Below are 18381 nucleotides of genomic sequence, written 5' to 3' on the forward strand. Positions count from 1 at the left end.
TTATTATCAGGACAACACTAGCATCATAGAATGAATTAGGGAATGTTTTCTTCTCTTCAGTTTCTTGAGATTTGAGAAGCACTGGTGTTAGTTCTTTTTAACTGTTTGGTAGAATTCACCAGTGAAGTCATCAGGACCATAGCTTTTCTTTGTCAGGATATTTTTGATTACTGATTCAATCTTCCTACTAGGTATAAGTCTACTCACATTTTCTATTTCTTCATGTTTCGATTTTGGTAAGTTTTATGTTTCTAGTAATTTGTCCATTACATCTAGGTTACCCAATATATTAACATACAATCGTGCGTAGTATTCTTATAAGCTTTATTTCTGTGGAATCAGTAGTAATAGTAATGTCCCCACTTTCAACTCTGATTTTTGTACTTTCACCCTTCTATTCTTCCTTAGTCAATTTAGTTAAGGTGTATCAATTTTGTTGTCTTTTTCAAGAACCAACTTTTGATTTTGTTAATTCTCTCTATTCTTTTTCTGTTCTGTTTGTCTCTGCTTTAATCTTTATTATTTTCTTCATTCTGCTAGTGTTGGGTTGAGTTTGTTCTTGTTCTGACAGGGTTTCACTCTCATCACCCAGGCTGGAGTAGAATGTTGGTCACCATCACAACTCACTGTAACTTCTGCCTCCAGGTTCAAGTGATCTTCCCACCTCAGCCTCCCAAGTAGCTGCGACTATGCACAGACCACAGCACCTAATTTTTGTATTTTTGATAGAGACGGGGTTTTGCCATGTTGCCCAGGCTGGTCTCAAACTCCTGGGCTCAAGCAATCTGCCAGCATTGGCCTCCCAAAGTGTTGGGATTACAGGTGTGAGCCACTGCACCTGGCCTTCATTCTTAATGTAAGCATTTACAGCTATTAATTTTCCTATGAGCACTGCTCTTGCTGCACCTTCTAACTTTTGGTATGTTGTGATTTGGTTTTTACTTGTCTGTATTTTCTAGTTTCCCTGTGATTTCTTTTTTTCACCCACTGGTTAAGAATGTGTTGCTTAATTTTCATACATTTGTGAATTTTTCAGTATTCTGTTACTGATTTCTAATATCATCCTGTTGTGGTCAGAGAAGATCCCATATATATCTTCTGAATTTGATTGAGATCTGATTTGTAGTCTAACATATGGTCTATCCTAAAGAATGTCTTGTGTATATGTGAGAAGAATGTGTATTTTGTATTCTGTATACATCTTTAGATCTAATTGGCTTATTTCATTCTCTTTTTTTTGAGATGGAGTCTCGCTTTGTCTCCCAGGCTGGAGTGCAATAGCACAATCTTGGGTCACTGCAACCTCTGTCTGCCAAGTTCAAGCGATTCTCCCACCTTAGCCTCCTGAGTAGCTGGGATTACAGGCACACGCCATGACACCCAGCTAATTTTTGTATTTTCAGTAGAGACGAGGTTTTGCCAGGTTGACCAGGCTAGTCTTGAACTCCTGACCTCAGGTGATCCACCCACCTTAGCCTCCCAAAGTGCTAGGATTACAGGCGTGAGCCACAACGCTCTGCTTTCATTCTTCAAGTCCCCTGTTTTCCTACCTAATTCCTATCTAGTTTTTATACCCACTGTTGACAGTGGGGTATTGAAGTTTCTATCTATTATGGAAGAACCATTTCTCTCTTCAATTCTGCCCACTTTTGCTGCATATGTTTTGACAGTTTGTTGTTCTATACATAAATATGAACACTTGTATTATCTTCTTGCTGTATTTAATCTTTTAATAATACATAATATCCTTCTTTGTCTCATATAATCTTTTTTGAGTTAAAATCTATTTTACTTGATAATAACATAGCTGTCCCTGTTGTCCTTTATTTACAATGTTCATAAAATATCTTTTTCCATCCTTTTGCTTTCAACCTATTTGTGTTTTTGGATCTAAAATCTTACTCTTGTAGACAGCATATGTTTTTAAATATAAGATTTTGTTTTTAAAAATCCATTCTGCCAATGTCTGTTATTTGATTAGAGACTTTAATCCATTTACATTCAAAGTAATTACTGTGCGCTGGGCACAGTGGCTCATGCCTGTAATCCTAGCACTTTGGGAGGCCAAGGTGGGAGGCAGGAGTTCCAGACTAGCCTAGGCAACATGGTGAAACCCTGGCTCCACAAAAAATACAAAAATTAGCTGGTCCCAGCTACTTGGGAGGCTGAGATGGGAGGACTGTGAGAGCCCAGGAGGTCAAGGCTGCTGTGAGCCACTGAACTCCAGCCTTGATGACAGAGAAAGACCCTGTCTTAAGGAAAAAAAAAAAAAAAAAAAAGAAGAAATTACTGATAAGGACAAATTTTCTTCTGCCAATTTGCCATTTATTTACTATATGTCACAGCTATTTTGTCCCTTACTTCCCGTACTAATGTTTTCTTGTGTGTTTACTTGATTTTTTTTGTAATGAAATGTTTTAATTCCCTTCTCATTTCCTTTTGTATATATTATATAGCCATTTTCTTTGTGGATACCATGGGGATTATGCTTAACATCCTAAACTTGTAACACTCTAATGTGAATTTAAATGAGCTTCTTTTTTATTTTCGAATCTCACTTTATCACCCAGGCTGGAGTGCAGTGGCATCATGATCTCAGCTCATTGCAACCTCCCCATTCCCAGGTTCTTTCCACAACTTCTTTTAACATTTCTTGTATTGGCAATAAATTCTTTCTGGCTTTTGTTTGAAAATATCTTTACTTCACCTTCACCTATAAATGTTACTTTCATTGGACTTAAGTCTAGGATAACATGGGGGTATTTTGTGGGTTTTTTTCACCATATGAAAGATATTCTAGTTTGCGCTGTTTCATCCAAAATGCTTCAGACCAAATGTCTTTCAGACTTTAGATTCTGGAATATTTGCATCATACCAGTTGTGTATCCCTAATCAGAAAATCTGAAATCCAAAATCTGAAATATTTGGGATGCTGACAAGACACTCAATGGAAATGCTCATTGGAACATTCTGGATTTTGTATATCTTTAATTTCACTGATCTTGTTTTCTGTAATATCTAATCTGCTATTAAATCCATTCAGTGAAGTTTTCATTTAATTTCACTTCATTTCAAATCTTTCATCTCTAGAAATTTCATTTTGTTCTTTTCTGCATTTTCTATTTATCTCCTCATTATGTTCATGTTATCCTTTAACCTCAACATATTTAAAATAGTTGTTTAAAAATCCTTGACTGCTAATTTGATCATCCAGGGTTTTTTTTGGTGGGGGGGGCTGGGGTTTTTTAAAAAAATCTATAATACCTGGCTTTTCTTCTGATTTGGGGTACATAAATTTTTTCTTGATTCTTCACAATAATATTTCATTAGATGCTGGCCACTGTGGATGTTTCATTGTTGGGTGTCTTAATTTTATAATCTTCCCTTAAAGAGTGTTAATCTTTACTTTGGCAAGCAGTCAAATTACCTGCAAATCAGCCTTCAAGTCTTTTAAGTCTTGTTGGTTGGTTGGTTGGTATGGGCTTGTGGTAGCCTTTTTTCTAGGAGTACCTGATCCTTATTATTAAGGTGTGACTATTCTGAGGTCTCTCTGAACATCCCAGAGGTTCAACAAAGTCTCTTTTCTATGTCTGAACAGAACTCAACCACTTCTGAACCCTTTATTCGCTCTAGAAATTATCTAGCTTGCAGCTTCCTAATAGTTGTTCTGTTCCTACTAATTGTTCTTTGCCCAGTCTCTTGAAATTTCATTCTAAGCATGCACAGCTTAGTATTCAAACAAAGACTCCAATGGATCCTATGGAGGCACTTGAAGTTCTTTCTCTGAGTATTTCCCTTCTCTCTGATACTCTGCTCCACCAATTCCAGCCACTTCAGCCTCCCTCAATACTTATCTCTATTCTCAACCCAGTGAAACCACTATGCTCTGCTTGGAACCTCCTTCCATGGGCTATAATCCAGCAAGCATCTCCAGGCAGAACAACAGGATCGTCTGAAGGCTCTGTCTTTGTTTCTCATCTCTCAATGATCACAATTTTGTACAGCCAGCTGTCTAATGTCTGAAAATAGCTGTTTCACAGATTTTGTCCAGTTTTTTTTTCTCTCTTGCTTTGTCCAAACTTTTATTTACGATGAGAATCCAAGTAGAAAAGCAATTACTCCTTCATGGCTGAGAGTAGAATTTCCCTCTCCAATTCTTTTTAAAGAAAGTGATACTGGGATTTCTTTATGGTATTAATTATTCTCCAATCATGAAAGTGTTAAAAAGCTTAAAAGTTTTAAACATTACCATCCCTTTGCAAATCACCTTAAATGGTACTCAAAAAAAAATTTATAAACATATTGTGCTCAATTTATAGTCATGCTAAAACAAATAGAGTAGTGATAATAGAACTGTATTCCTTACTTATGTGCAATTTATGTAATTTGAATTCCATCAAAGACATTTCTTTATAAGTAGCAAGAGGTTTCTTTTGCTCTTCTAAAATAGAAAGCTTCTTCTAACTCATTATCTTTCTTTAATACTGATTACAGAATTAAAAAGCAAAATAAGTCAGCTATAAATAACTGATATTGGAATAAACTATGTCTTACAATATACAAATGCTGTTTATTTTTATGAAATGAAGCAAAATATACCAAGAGGGTGAAAAATAGAAGACATAAAATGATAACTTACCCCTTATTTGCCTGTCAACAACTCTCATTTCCTTTCTTATCTTCAATGACCATTCATTGACCTGGGAAAATTTTTTAAAAAGGAATGAGAAGAAAAGCCGAAACTCCTAAGCCAATCAATTTAAGAATTTTGTATTAACTCCACATTTATTCCAGAACAAAATTAAAAAAAAAAAAAGCTGGGCCCGATGGCTTACACTTATAATCCCAACACGTTGGGAGGCAAGGCAGGCAGATGAAGCGGTCAGGAGTTCAAGACCAGCCTGGCCAACATAGTTAAACCCTGTCTCTACTAAAAAGATACAAAAAAATTAGCCGGGTATGGTGGTGGGCACCTGTAATCCCAGCTACTCAGGAGGCTGAGGCAGGAGAATCATTTGAACCTGGTAGGCAGAGGTTGCAGTGAGCCAAGACCATGCCATTGCACTCTAGCTTGGTTAAAAGAAGAAAACTCCAACAAAAAAAAAAAAAAAAAAAAAAAAAAGTCATTTTCAAAGACAGAGCTTTAGGGTCAAATTTTACTTTTTTTTCTATTTCACCTCTTTTTATTCACAGTGCACAGAGGTTCCACGTTATTCAAAGATTCATAGCTAAAAGCAGGCTGTAAGCAGCACTTTATATAAAACCTCAGAAAGAGTATGGTACTAAGTACACAAAGATTTAAAGAGGTCCAAGTACACAGACAGCTTTAAGAGCATCAGAAAATTTTCATCTCTCACAGGTAATCATTTCAAAAACTACTCTGCCTGTGCCATGAGAACTCATCTTTCCCTTTTTCCCCTTAACATTAATGCTTTTCCATTTTACAAAAGAAAAACATTCCCCTAACTTATGTCTGTTACCGTGATATAGTTCCCTGACAGGCAAAAATTTCTGAAGCACTGAACATAGGGTGGACTGGAAATGCTAGTGGAGGTGCTGAGAAAGTAGTAAATTACTCTAATGATTACCAAGTTGTTATGCAAGTGAACTGCTTTCCAATTCTTCACATTTCAAAAACACTGACTGAAAACCTGAGTTGTGAGTCAATTAATCATTGAGTCAATTTTATGCTAAATTGCTATATGCTTTTTAGTATATGACTCAGAAGTTCAAAAAACTGAGTGACACTGCCATAACTAAACTCTTTCTATTACCATTTTATTACATCAACGAGGTTTCTCAGCACTTGAGTCTAATAAATCATAAAATAGGAACAGAATTTATGCTGAACCCTTGTACCATTCATTCATGTAGCAGTCATCCATGGAAAAACAGACTAAATGACATTTCTAAAAGTCCATACCATTAGATGTATTTCCAATAAATTTCATTTTTAATGTTTAATATTGAACAAAATCTGTAAAATATGCAATAACAATAATTGTAATAATTTGTGAAAATTGTCAGAATCAAAATGAAATCACTAGTATATTTTTAAAAATCTGACATATAGAGCTGGGAAACTAAGAAAAGGGGGTTTCACACTTGTTTACCTAAACAAAAACTATCACAAGACTCTGCAAAAACCACAGCCTGGCTTGCTCAAAGGCACTGCAATCTTACACAATAAATACTTCCGCAAGGACATCTGCCCAGCAACTGCCTGTCCAACCTTAGACTGGCATCACTCTTGTTACTGATCACTGTAGCCAAAGATAATCATTTCAAAACAATTACATTACCTCCTTTTCCCTTTAAAAACCTTGGTCTTCCTTTACCTACTTGAATATACACATAGTTTACCAAGGCAAGCACATTCCCACTGCAATGCTGCTGCCAAATAACATCATTTTCTTCCAGGGAATCTCTCTCTGCTTATTATTTAGGTTGACCAACTCCACTCAGAAGAAATACTTAAGCACTTAAAACTGTACAGTCATACAAAACTGTATGGTCATACAAGTTTTAAAAATTTAATCCGGTTTATGTACATTTTTGAAAGTGAAATTTATATAATTAACCATTTTAAAGTATACAATTCACTGGCATTTAGTGCACTTAAAACGTCATACAACCACCACCTCCCTATACCCTTTAAATAATCTCTTCCTATCTCCCCTCTGCAGTTCCCTGGCAACCACCAATCTACTTTCTGTCTCAATGGGATTGCTTATTCTGATTACGAAAGGAGTTACACATAGGTAATCTTAGTTTCTGGTTTATTTAACATGTTTTCAAGGTGTATCCATGTTGCAGCATGTATCAGTATTTCAGTCGTTTTTATGGCTATTACTCCTTTATATGTGTATAACACAACTCATTTATCCATTCAACTGTTAATGGATGTCTGGGTTGTTTACATCTTTTGGCTACCATTTCTACTACATCTCACCAATACTTGTTATTTTCTAATTATTTTTATGATAGCTGTCTGCTGAGTGTGAAGTGGTAGCTCACTGTTTTGATTTACATTTTCTTAATGCCCAGTGAAGCTGGACATCTTTTTTTTTTTTTTTTTTTTTTTTTTTTGAGATGGAGTTCCACTCTTGTCACCCAGGCTGGAGTAGTGGCACGATCCTCTACCTCCCAGGTTCAAGTGATTCTCCTGCCTCGGCCTCCCAAGTAGCTGGGTACAGGTGCTCGCCACCACACCCAGCTAATTTTTGTATATTTAGTAGAGACGGGTTTTCACCATGTTGGCCAGCCTGGTCTCAAACTCCTGACCTCAGGTGATTCACCTGCCTCAGTCTCCCAAAGTGCTGGGATTAAGGGCGTGAGCCACTGCACTCGGCCAAAGTTGGACATCTTATCATGTGCTTGTTGGCCATTTGCATATCTCCTCTGGAGAACTGTTTATTCATATCTTCCGTCCATTTTTTTAATTGAGTTGTCAGTATGTTGGGTTGTATGAGTTCTTTATATATTCTGGTAGTAGTAGACTCCTCACAGATACATGATTTGCAAATATTTTCTCCCATTCAAGAAAGTCTTCTTTCTTGATGTCCTTTGAAACACAAAAGTTTTTAATTTTGAAAAAGTCCAGTTTATCTAAAGAATGTGTTTTCTGAACTTGTTCTTAAGTCTTAGCTTAAATGTTACTTCAAGGAGACGTTCCCTGACTCACAGAATAGGTTCAACCCTCCGGCAGTACAACTGCACAGAACCCTATACTCCCATCTCTTCTGAATAGCTCATTATGCTTATGATTACTTAGAAGTACAGACTATAAGCTCCAGAAGGTCAAAGACCTTCTCTTGTTCACCAAGCCCTTGCATAATGCCTGGCACAAAGCAGATGCTCAAGAAATACCTGTTGGATTTAATTGCACGGAATATGAGATGTGAAGGGACAAAAAAATTTAGCCATAAATAACGCCTATATAACAATCTTCAGAAACTTTCTACGTATGTTTTTAGATGTCAAAGAGTAAAAGTTTCATAAAATCTGTCAAAAAGCGAAGTTCCTTTAAACTTATAAAATCAAAAGGGCCTTTGCCAAAAAGAAAAACTGACCTAAAAAATCTGAAGAACCCAAAAGTATCCAGTCATGTCTCAGACCAGTGCTTCTCAACCTTAACTACACAAAAGTCAACTGGGAAACTTTAAAAATACTATAACTGGGTCAGGGGTAGAGCCCAAATGACAGGTAGCATTTAAAATCTCTCCAGGTGACTGCAATGTTCTATTAGGATTAAGAAACACAGTCTAAGGCAAAGAGCTCAAGAAAACGTATCAAGCAAGTCTCATAACTGTAAAGACCACTATGATAAACAAAAGGAAATTTAAAACAGATGCAAAGAAAATTTGACATTTATTTAGGTAAATTTGACATTATTTACTACTGAATAGGATTTCAGTAGTAAATGAAAGGCCCTTATAATTGATAAGTAAAACAGAACATAAGGAGAACAGAATAAAAAATCAATTAGTAAATTAGACAATATATTTGAAAACCACAAGGAACCTACAGAAAGAGTTTCACACTACCAAAATAGTATCCTTTATTCAAATTAATTCATAAAGAGTCTATTATATGCCAAACTAGGCAAAAGAAACTAAAACCATTAAGAGGGTATTTTCCACAAATAATGCTGAGAGACAGCTTAAGACAAACAGAAAACAAAATGATTGAATTCCTGTTCCATACTTCACTGAAATTCATTCTAGGTAGACTGAAGGCATATGGAATGCAAAGCTGTGGTGCTTTAAGAAGACAGTATAGGAGAATATACTTATAATTTCAGGTTAGAGAAGTTCTTAAGACACAAAAGCAATAATCACTAAAAGAAAAAGGCTTGATATCTTTATCTATATTGAAATTAAGAATTTTTATTCATCATGACTCCATTAAGAAAGTAAAATGTAACATGTTGGGAGATAATATTTATAACCATATAAATGGTAAGTAAAAGGCATTTACTAATTTTTTTTTTAAGAATGGAATTCTGAACATTGTACAGTCAGCCCTCCGTATCCATGAGTTCTCCATCTGTGGATTCGACTGACTACAACTCAAAAATATTAAAAAAAACAAAGGTTGGCTGCATCTGTACAGAACATGCAGGCTTTTCCCATCATTATTACCTAAACAATAGAGTGTAACAACCATTTGCATAGCATTTACACTGTATTAGGTATTATAAGTAATTTAGAAATTAAAGTACACAGGAAGATGTACATAGGTTATATGCAAATATTACCTTTTTCTTTTTAAATCAAGGACTTGAGCATCCATGGATTTTGGTATGGGTGGGGGAATCCTGGAACCAATCCTACTCAGATACTGAGAAGTAACTACATACAAAAGTTTGCAGAATAATTTAAGTTTCTGAATGATATTATCTTCTTCCAAAGAGGACTTACATTTGCTTCTGGCAAACATAGAGCTTAAGTGTCCTGGCAATTGGTTCTTAACAACTCTTAATTAATCCTATCGGGGATAGAGATTATTTAAAACTGGTCTTCAGTCTGTGAAAGCCAGTCTATTTCCAGCTCACTATTATTGTTAAGGTGTACTCTTTCAGAGTCCCAATCAAAAGCCCTGATTATTTGCTTATGAACTCCAATTTTTTTTTTTTTTTTTAGACAGAGTCTGTCTCTGTCGCCCAAGCTGGAGCACAGTGGCACAATCTCGGCTTACTGCAACTTCCACCTCCCAGGTTCAAGCAATTCTCCTGCTTCAGCCTCCTGAGTAGCTAAGGCATAGACGACCGCCACCACACCCAGCTAGTAGGAATGGGGTTTCACCATGTTGGCCAAGCTGGTCTCAAACTCCTGACCTCAGGTGATTCGACTGCCTCAGCCTCCCAAAGTGCTGGGATTATGGGCGTGAGCCACCGCACCCGGCCAGGAACTCCAATTTTTATACTCCCCAACCACAGGGTCTGTCAAAAGTTCTACTCAAATTCTATTTGTCAGTCACTGCATTTGGAATTAGAGGATCTCTTTAGGGCAAAGGTAGTCCCAAATGATTTGGGATCATGTAGCTGAGGTTCCCACTTCTCTGAGATCTTGATTTTGCAATTTCTCACTGCCCTGGTAGCTTTCAGTGATTTCAAATAGTTTACACTTTTTGTTTAGCTCTTCTAGTTATTTTTGACAAAGGGCTGGTTCAAAGCAACTTAGTCTATAAACACCTTCACGACTTTTTAAAGAACATGTTTCCTAGTTCCGTTCCACAAAAAGGCTTAGAAGTAGGGACACTCAAGAAGTATGAAGCATTATGTGCACTCAAATTTTGGTTTCTAAATAGCATTCCCGCTAAAAGAAACCACTGCATCTGGGAGAAATAGCCAATTTCAGGTCTCAGGTTAGGAATACACAAATCACATCACAATATATTCTAGAAAACAAGGAAGTATTCAAAGATTAGTAAAGTTATGCTAAAAGCAGATAGTAACTGGCTTGAAATTGCTCCCACTGACCAAATGTATAAGTTTTTCAGTATCAAACAGAATAATGGTTAGGACTGTAACACAATAAATATATTAAAATCCCTGAATCCAAAATTGTGCTTTTGAGAGGCACAGGTGGAGAGAGAATGCATTTGACACCACTGGATACTATTATATCAATTCTTTATTCTAAATACTAGTGATTAAATAAAAAGCATTAAGCACTTATCCTGCATTTTCAATAGAAACTATATGTCAAGGTAACCAAATAGCCCCAGCTAACAAGGGACAGATCTTTATAGAAGACTGCTAGCTAAAAATGAAAAATCAGAGAATTAGAAAAATCACCACTCTAAAAACCCTCATAGACTAGTTGATTCAAGAAAGGGATACCTATAAAGGCTAAAGTGTCTAAGCGAAGGGTTAATGAAGAGCTTGACATTCACATGGTGCTTAAGTATCACCCCTCAGGTTAGTTACTAAGAAAAAAAAGAAAAACATAACATCAAGATCTGGTTTGTCACTACCTCAACCGGGTGGCAAAAGTTATTAGCATCATTAATTATGAGACAACCAAACATTACATGCCTCTTGATGTGATACACTATGAAGTATACAGATTACCTGTGAGGCATTCTTGCTAAAACTGTTTAACCTGGATCTTATCAAGTTTAGATCCAAATTTTGTTTCATAGAAAATGCTGGGGGTAGAGAAAAAAGCTAACCACAAAAGGAAGGTGATCATGTCCTTTGCAGGGACATGGAAGGAGTTAGAAGCTGTTATCCTCAGCAAACTAATGTAGGATCGGAAAACCAAACACCGCATGTTCTCACTTATAAGTGGTTGCTGAATGATGAGAACACATGGACACATGGGGGGACAAAAACACACACTGGGGCCTGTGGGGCGGGTTGTGGGGATGGTGGGGCAGGGAGAGCATCAGGAAGAACAGCTAATGGATGCTGGGCTGAATACCTAGGTGATGGGATGATCTGCGCAGCAAACAACCATGGCACATGTTTACCTATGTAACAAACCTGCACATGTACCCGTGAACTTAAAAGTTAGAAAAAAAAAAAAGCTAACCACAAGACACAGACAAATCCAGAACAAGGCACATTTTACAAACCAAATTGCCTACTTTACAAACTAGTCTTTATTCTTACAGTGCTAAGTAAAAGACAGCGGATTTTTAAATAAAATCAAGTAACAACCAAACACAAAACACACTGAATCCTAAATTTTAAAAAGTTATAAAAGACATACTGGGAACACTTGGGAAAATGTAAATATGGACTAGATTTTCAATGATATTAAGGTATTTTTGTCATATAGAATTCCCATATATCCCAGAGATGGAATATGAAATGTTGCAAAATGTGTTATATTACAATCTACTTCAAAATGACTCAGCTTAAAAATATGTATCAAGGGGAAAGGGGCGGCAGGCGCCATGTCCGGCCGGGAAGGTGGCAAGAAGAAGCCCCTGAAACAGCCCAAGAAGCAGGCCAAGGAGATGGACGAGGAAGATAAGGCTTTCAAGCAGAAACAAAAAGAAGAGCAGAAGAAACTCGAAGAGCTAAAAGCAAAGGCCGCGGGGAAGGGGCCCCTGGCCACAGGTGGAATTAAGAAATCTGGCAAAAAGTAAGCTGTTCCTTGTCCCTGAGGAGATGGGGACCCTTTATTTCATCCGTATTTAAACATCTGTATTCCCTGCCATAGCATCTTTTGCCACCTGTAGCTGGAATTAAGTGTTGTCTTGGAGCTGTTGTACATTTAAGAATAAACTTTTGTATTTAAAAAAAAAAAAAAAAAATATGTATCAAATAATAGCAAAGTGCTATAAACATTTAACATAGGGGTTTTCATTGTACTATTTGCTGTGGTGTGAATGTTTGTGCATGTCCCCAAATTTGTATGTCAAAATCCTAATCCTCAAGGTGATAGTATTAGGAGGCAGGGCCTTTTGAGAGGTGGTTAGGTCCCTCAGGAATGGATTGCTCCCTTATAAAATAGGCCCAAAGGAGCTCTTTTGCCCCTTCAACCATGTGAAGACACAGCATGAAGTCGCCATCTATGAACCAAAAAGCAGTGCCCTCACCAGACACTATATCTGTCAGTGCCTTAATCACAGACTTCCTGGCCTCCATAACTGTGGAAAATAAATTTCTGTTGTTTATAAATCACCCAGCTTGTAGTATTTTGTGTTAGCAGCCCAAATGTACTAACCCCTGCTATTACCTCTACTTTTCTAAAAGTTTAAAAATTTTCATCATAAAATTTTAAAATAAAGTACTTGGCATTTCATAGACATTCTATTTTAAGAAGAAATTAAACTTGACAAAGTCTTTATGATAATATATGCAATAGTGAAACGACAAGTCACATAATTGGAGAAGATAAAGATGTTCAACCTCACTGGTAATCAGGAAAAAGCCAGATATTTATTTCATTCCTCTAAGACTGGCAAAAGTTAAAAATTCAGTTAACAAGTGCTAAAGAAGATGTAAAGACAAGCAACTTTCATATGTTACTGGTGAACGTATAAATCAGTGCAACCCCTTTAGAGATCAATTTGGCTATATTTTTGTACAAAGAAATCATATCCTAAGATTCAATAATTTCACTTATATATAGCTTAAAGAAACTTTCTCACAAATACACAAGCATATATGTATTAGAATGTTCATTGTGTTGTATTACACAAGGAAACTATATCTATTATATATATATATATATTTGGAGGTGGAGTCTCGCTCTGTTGCCTAGGCTAAAGTGCAGTGGGGTGATCTTGGCTTACTGCAACCTCCGCCTCCTGGGCTCAAGTGATTCTCCTGCCTCAGCCTCCCAAGTAGCTGGGATTACAGGTGCCTGCCACCACACCCAGCTAATTTTTTGTATTTTTTTAGTAGAGATAGGGTTTCACCATGTTGGCCAGGTTGGTCTTGAACTCCTGGCCTGAAGTGATCTGCCTTCCCTGGTCTCCCAAGCTGCTGGGATTACAGGCATGAGCCACCACACCTGGCCTTAAAACAAGTATATTGTCATAAATTTACACAATCAAATTCCAGAGTTAAAATACGTGAAATACATCTACATATATTGGTATGAATAAACTTTACTTTCAAAATATACAAAAAATACTGAGCAGAAAGGAATCATACCAAATTTAGGCCAGCGACTATCACTCTGTGTGCTGAGGTAAGGAAATGGGATAAAGAGTAAGCATGTATATAAGTGTATTGTTTCCTGAGGCTGCCATAACAAAGTACTTAAAACATAAATGAGAATCACTGGAACCCTGGAAGCGGGGGTTGCAGTGAGCCGAGATCATGCCACTGCACTCCAGCCTGGGAGACAGAGTGAGACTCCATCTCAAAAAAAAAAAAGAAAGGCAAATAGTGAAAAGTACATTTCTCTCCTATTATTGACCCTCTGCTACCTAGCTCCTCTCCCTGGAGGCAATCTAGGATTTTGTACATCTTTCAGACAATCTAAAATATACATAAAACTGGAAATCGGCCAAAAGCAACAAATACAAGTGACCTTAGATCAAAATCTGCCTTTTCCCGTCACTGTCAGCTGAGTATCCATCAGCTCAATCATGCTGTATTCCAAATATTCAAGTGTTCTCTCTCAGCATCCCTACTTCTGTCCATCAAACAAGTACCTGATGGGCACTTTCCTCTTCCTAAGGAAGTTCAACATTATACCAATCCAGTGGTTGACAGAGAATAAACAGAAACATAATCCTTGCTCTAAAGAAGTTTACAAGTTTGCTAAGGACACAAAGCAGAAGAGAAAAATATTCTTCCAGGATTGCCCTTTGTCTATCTCCTCTGATCTCTTAAATTCTGTCCAAAACTGAGTCTGGCTCCTTCTCCTCTACTATCACCATTCCCATCAAACCTGCTCCTTTCCTGAATTCTCTCCATTTCAGTTCACAGCACTGCCATTCAGGAGGATGAACAGGTTTGACTGCGGTAGGGTTAAACAGAAACCTAAGAATCATCTTTGCAGTCCTCCCACATGCAGTAGTTCAGCAAATTCTGACTATCTATGCTAAATACTTCTAAAGCTCATCCTATCCTCTCCAATCCTATTGCCATTCTAAGGCTCTCATCATCTATCACTTGGGCCACTAACTGGCCTCCCTACCTAAATTTCTTCCCTCTAGTTCATGCCCTAAACCACTTTATCGAATGCTCCCCCATCTGTTTTTAGGCATGACACACAGACCTTTGTTAAACTGCCCTCTACCTACCTCTCCAATGTTACATCTTACACTACCATCACTCCTCCCACATTCCACTCAGAATAGTATTTCATCCTCCAGCCATTCTGAATTTTTTTCCCTAGTTCCTCTAACATATGTTCCACACTTCTAAGCCTTGCATACTCAGTTCACTTTGCTAGGGATGCCTCCCCTTTTCTGATCCTGTAACTACCTGTCCTTCTGATGAATGCCACTTGTGACAAGACTCAGAGACCCTTCTGACCAGCTTCCCTTCCCCGTTCTGAATAATCACTTCCTTTGTTATAGCATCAAAGACTCTGTACTAACTTACATTATTGCTCCTATCTCCCTACATTGTTTATTTACATAAACTATATTCTTTGACGTTATCTAGTGTCTTATTTTTGTAAACCTTATTTCAATCCAATGCACACCAAAAATCTCTCGATAAATATGTTGCATGAACTAAGTGAATGAAGCTTTATCTTTTTCTCCACCTCCCCTTATCATTTTCTTCCTTTTTCTGATAGAATCCCACGACCATGAGTCATGACCCAGTCTAAGAACATAAGTTAGTCATATGATTTAAGAAATCTGATGCCACAGAAGGGGACACTCTAGCCCAAGGCTAAATCAGTGAAATCCCTAACTAGGACACAACAGTTTTCCAGCAGAACCTCAAGTCTAAGAGAAGAACCTCTTTCCAGCAGAATTCCATGTCCTCCTGATTCACACCCTAAGACTATCACAGGTTTCTAAATGGATTTTAAGGCATCCTCATTCTCAGCAGGCCGAGTCTAGTCTTGACTTTCATCCTTTAAAACAGAATAGGTTTCACCACTAAGATGTCTCCACCAGTGTCTCAGATGTGCAGGGGCAAAAACTTTAGTCTGTAGAGGCTCCTAATATAGCTAATGTTTCCCTAGAGAGTTCCTGGAAACATTGCTCATCTTGGGAATACCTGACCTTAAACCCTACTTAGTCTTATTCTGATACTCATCATTTAACAAATATTTACTTAGCACCCCTGTAAGCTGCATATCACATCAGAGCTCTGGAGATGCCACCCATGATGTATCCTACTTGCCCAATTTGACCTGTCACCATGGCCTAAATGGTCCTATGTGTGACAACCCTGATGGTGTGATATGACTACACCTGGCCTCTACTTACCCTTTGCCAGGACCCACACCCACATGCCTGTACCTTTCAGTCCCAAACGGAAGGAGCTGTCTTGTAAGTTTATCCTAACTCAAAAATTGTCCAGCTGAGACTATCGCATTTAGTCAATTCCCTCTCTAACACCTCTTCCGTTTCTGCCAACATTTTTTAAAAATTTCCTTCACTTAGCTTAAGTATTTTTTTCTCCCTTAAAAAAAAAAAAAAAAAAAAAAAGCCAAACTAACATGACTTGGCTTCTTATTCATACACAGCTCTCAATACTTTATCAGTGCATTAGCAGCTCTACAGAGGAAAAAGTATTTCCCATCTGTGATGGTTAATTTTAGGTATCTCCTCAACTGGGCTGAGGCATATCTAGATAGCTGGTAAAGCGCTATTTCTGAGTATGTCTATGAGGGTGTTTCTGGAAGAGACTGGCATTTCAGTCAGTGAACTAAGGAAGCTCTGCCCTCACCCAATTTGAGTGGGCACCATCCAATCGGTTGAGGGTCTAGATATAACAAAAAGGCAGAAGAAAGGCAAATTTTTGCCCTCTACTGAAGCTGGGATACCCTTCTCCTGATCTTGGACATTAGAACTGTAGGTTCTTTACTCTCAGGCCTCTGGGACTTCCATCAGTGCTCCCCCACTCACTAGGTTCTCTGGCCTTCAACCCCAGACTGGACTATACCACTGGCTTCTCTGGTTCTCCAACTTACAGACAGCATATCACAGGACTTCTCAGCCTTCATAATCTCCAGTCAATTTCCATATTAAATTCCCTCTTAACTACTTATCTATCTCTCCATCCTGTGGGTTCTACTTCTTTGGAGTACCCTGACTAAGACACTATCTCTGCTTTATTGGCACTTTCTTGAATTATAGACTCACGCTAAGTAACCAGGGCGGTGAAAAAATACTTTCTTTGGTCACAAGTCATAGGTGTGAGAGAAAGCCTAGAATTTGGTAGAAGCTGACCCTAAAGTAGATGGATACTCTTCTAACAAACTAAAACATATAATCAGAACTGAAGGGGTACCTTGAAGAACTGAGTTGGAGCTTGAAGAAAAACTTGGGCAGGGTATCTCCAGCACCAGATAAAGAGGATCATCTAATACTAAAAATCCTGTTAAATACTCAAGAACCCTTTCATACCCATGTAGGAAGAGGATGGAACACATCATAGTGAAAGATCAAACTGTTTCTGATCATCTCAGCCTGGAGATAATCACACCAACCACTAAACTCCTATGCCTGTGTATGTGGTACTTGTATTAGTCCGTTCTTGCATTGTTATAAAGAAATACCTGAGATTGGGTAATTTATAAAAAGAAAAGAGGTTTAACTAGCTCACAGTTCTGCAGGCTCTACAGGAAGCATAGCAGCTTTTGCTTTTGGGGAGGCCTCAAAAAGCTTCCAATCATGGGGGAAGGCAAAGGGCAAAGGAATAGGCGTCTTACATGGCAGGAGCAAGAGAGACTGAGGGGGAAGGTGCTACACACTTTTAAACAACCAGATCTCATGAGAACTATCTCAAGGACAGTACCAAGGGTGCTAGTGCTAACCACTCATAAGAAATCCACCTCCATGATCCAGTCACCACATACTAGGTCCCTCCTCCAACACTGGGGATTACAATTTGACGTGAGATTTGGTGGGGACACAGATCCAAACCATATCAGTGCCCAATCCAAACTTGTTCTTGAAATATTTATCTTACTTGCTAGAAGTTATTTGGCTTCTTATTTCACCTTTATAATTCCTCTTTGAGAGGCAGCATAAATGGCATGGTATTGTAAGTAAAGGCCTTAGAATACATAACCTCTGGTGCTCTAATTCACAAATTGTATGACCATGGGCAAATTACCTAAACACTGTATGCCTCAGTTGCCACCTGTAAAGTGGAGATAATAATAGTACCTACCTCATAATGTTGCAGAGTGCTTAACACAATGCCTGGTTCAATATGTTAGCTAAAGGTGGTAGTTAGGGCTAATCTTAATTCACTCTACAGCCTTGCTACTCAAGTGCAGACCAGCAGCATCAACATCATCAACCGGGAGCTTATAAGAAATCTCAGGCCCTATCCAAGATCTACTGAATCAGATTTTGAATTGACAAGATCCTTAATTATTAGTGTGCACATTAATGCTTGAGAAGCACTGCTCTACAATACCCAGACTTGTCCATAATGGGAAAAAAAAAATCAAACTAATTTTTGTTATTTAATAAACGATCTTACTTGTTCAGCTCTGGCAAGCATAGTTTTAAAAACCAATCTCATACATCAACCTGCTATTTTCCAATGTCAATCAGCTTTCTCAGGTAGACTACCCTACTGAAAGAGTGTACTAACTTCATGTTCTTAGCAATTATATTTATCATTTAAAAAGAATCTGTTATACAAGTAGTACATATACTAGAGACTACTTTAAACAGTAAAGCAACCATTTCCCCAGGATCTTTTTTGTTTCTCCATAATCTTACCTCAATTTACAAATGGCAATGTCAAGGCCAAACACTGAAGGC

At 37.7% G+C, this 18381-nt stretch overlaps 2 protein-coding genes across 3 annotated transcripts in view; one reads left to right on the forward strand and one right to left on the reverse strand.

Annotated features, from left to right (window-relative positions):
* LOC116526889 (E3 ubiquitin-protein ligase RNF103) overlaps positions 1–18381 on the reverse strand; it is a 115297-nt gene that overhangs the window by 32849 nt on the left and 64067 nt on the right. For both annotated transcript variants that reach the window (XM_032243607.1, XM_032243604.1), the window contains one exon: positions 4640–4700. In XM_032243607.1, coding sequence (XP_032099498.1) covers positions 4640–4700 — 61 coding nt within the window. The remainder of the gene's footprint in view (positions 1–4639; positions 4701–18381) is intronic.
* LOC116526891 (translation machinery-associated protein 7) lies at positions 11885–12270 on the forward strand. The gene has a single exon (XM_032243608.1). The coding sequence runs from the start codon at positions 11908–11910 to the stop codon at positions 12100–12102; it is 195 nt and encodes a 64-aa protein (XP_032099499.1). The 5' UTR covers positions 11885–11907; the 3' UTR covers positions 12103–12270.

This window comes from Sapajus apella, unplaced genomic scaffold (genome assembly GCF_009761245.1).
Source record: "Sapajus apella isolate SASKATOON/1434 unplaced genomic scaffold, GSC_monkey_1.0 scaffold52, whole genome shotgun sequence".
NCBI classification, from domain to species: domain Eukaryota; kingdom Metazoa; phylum Chordata; class Mammalia; order Primates; family Cebidae; genus Sapajus; species Sapajus apella.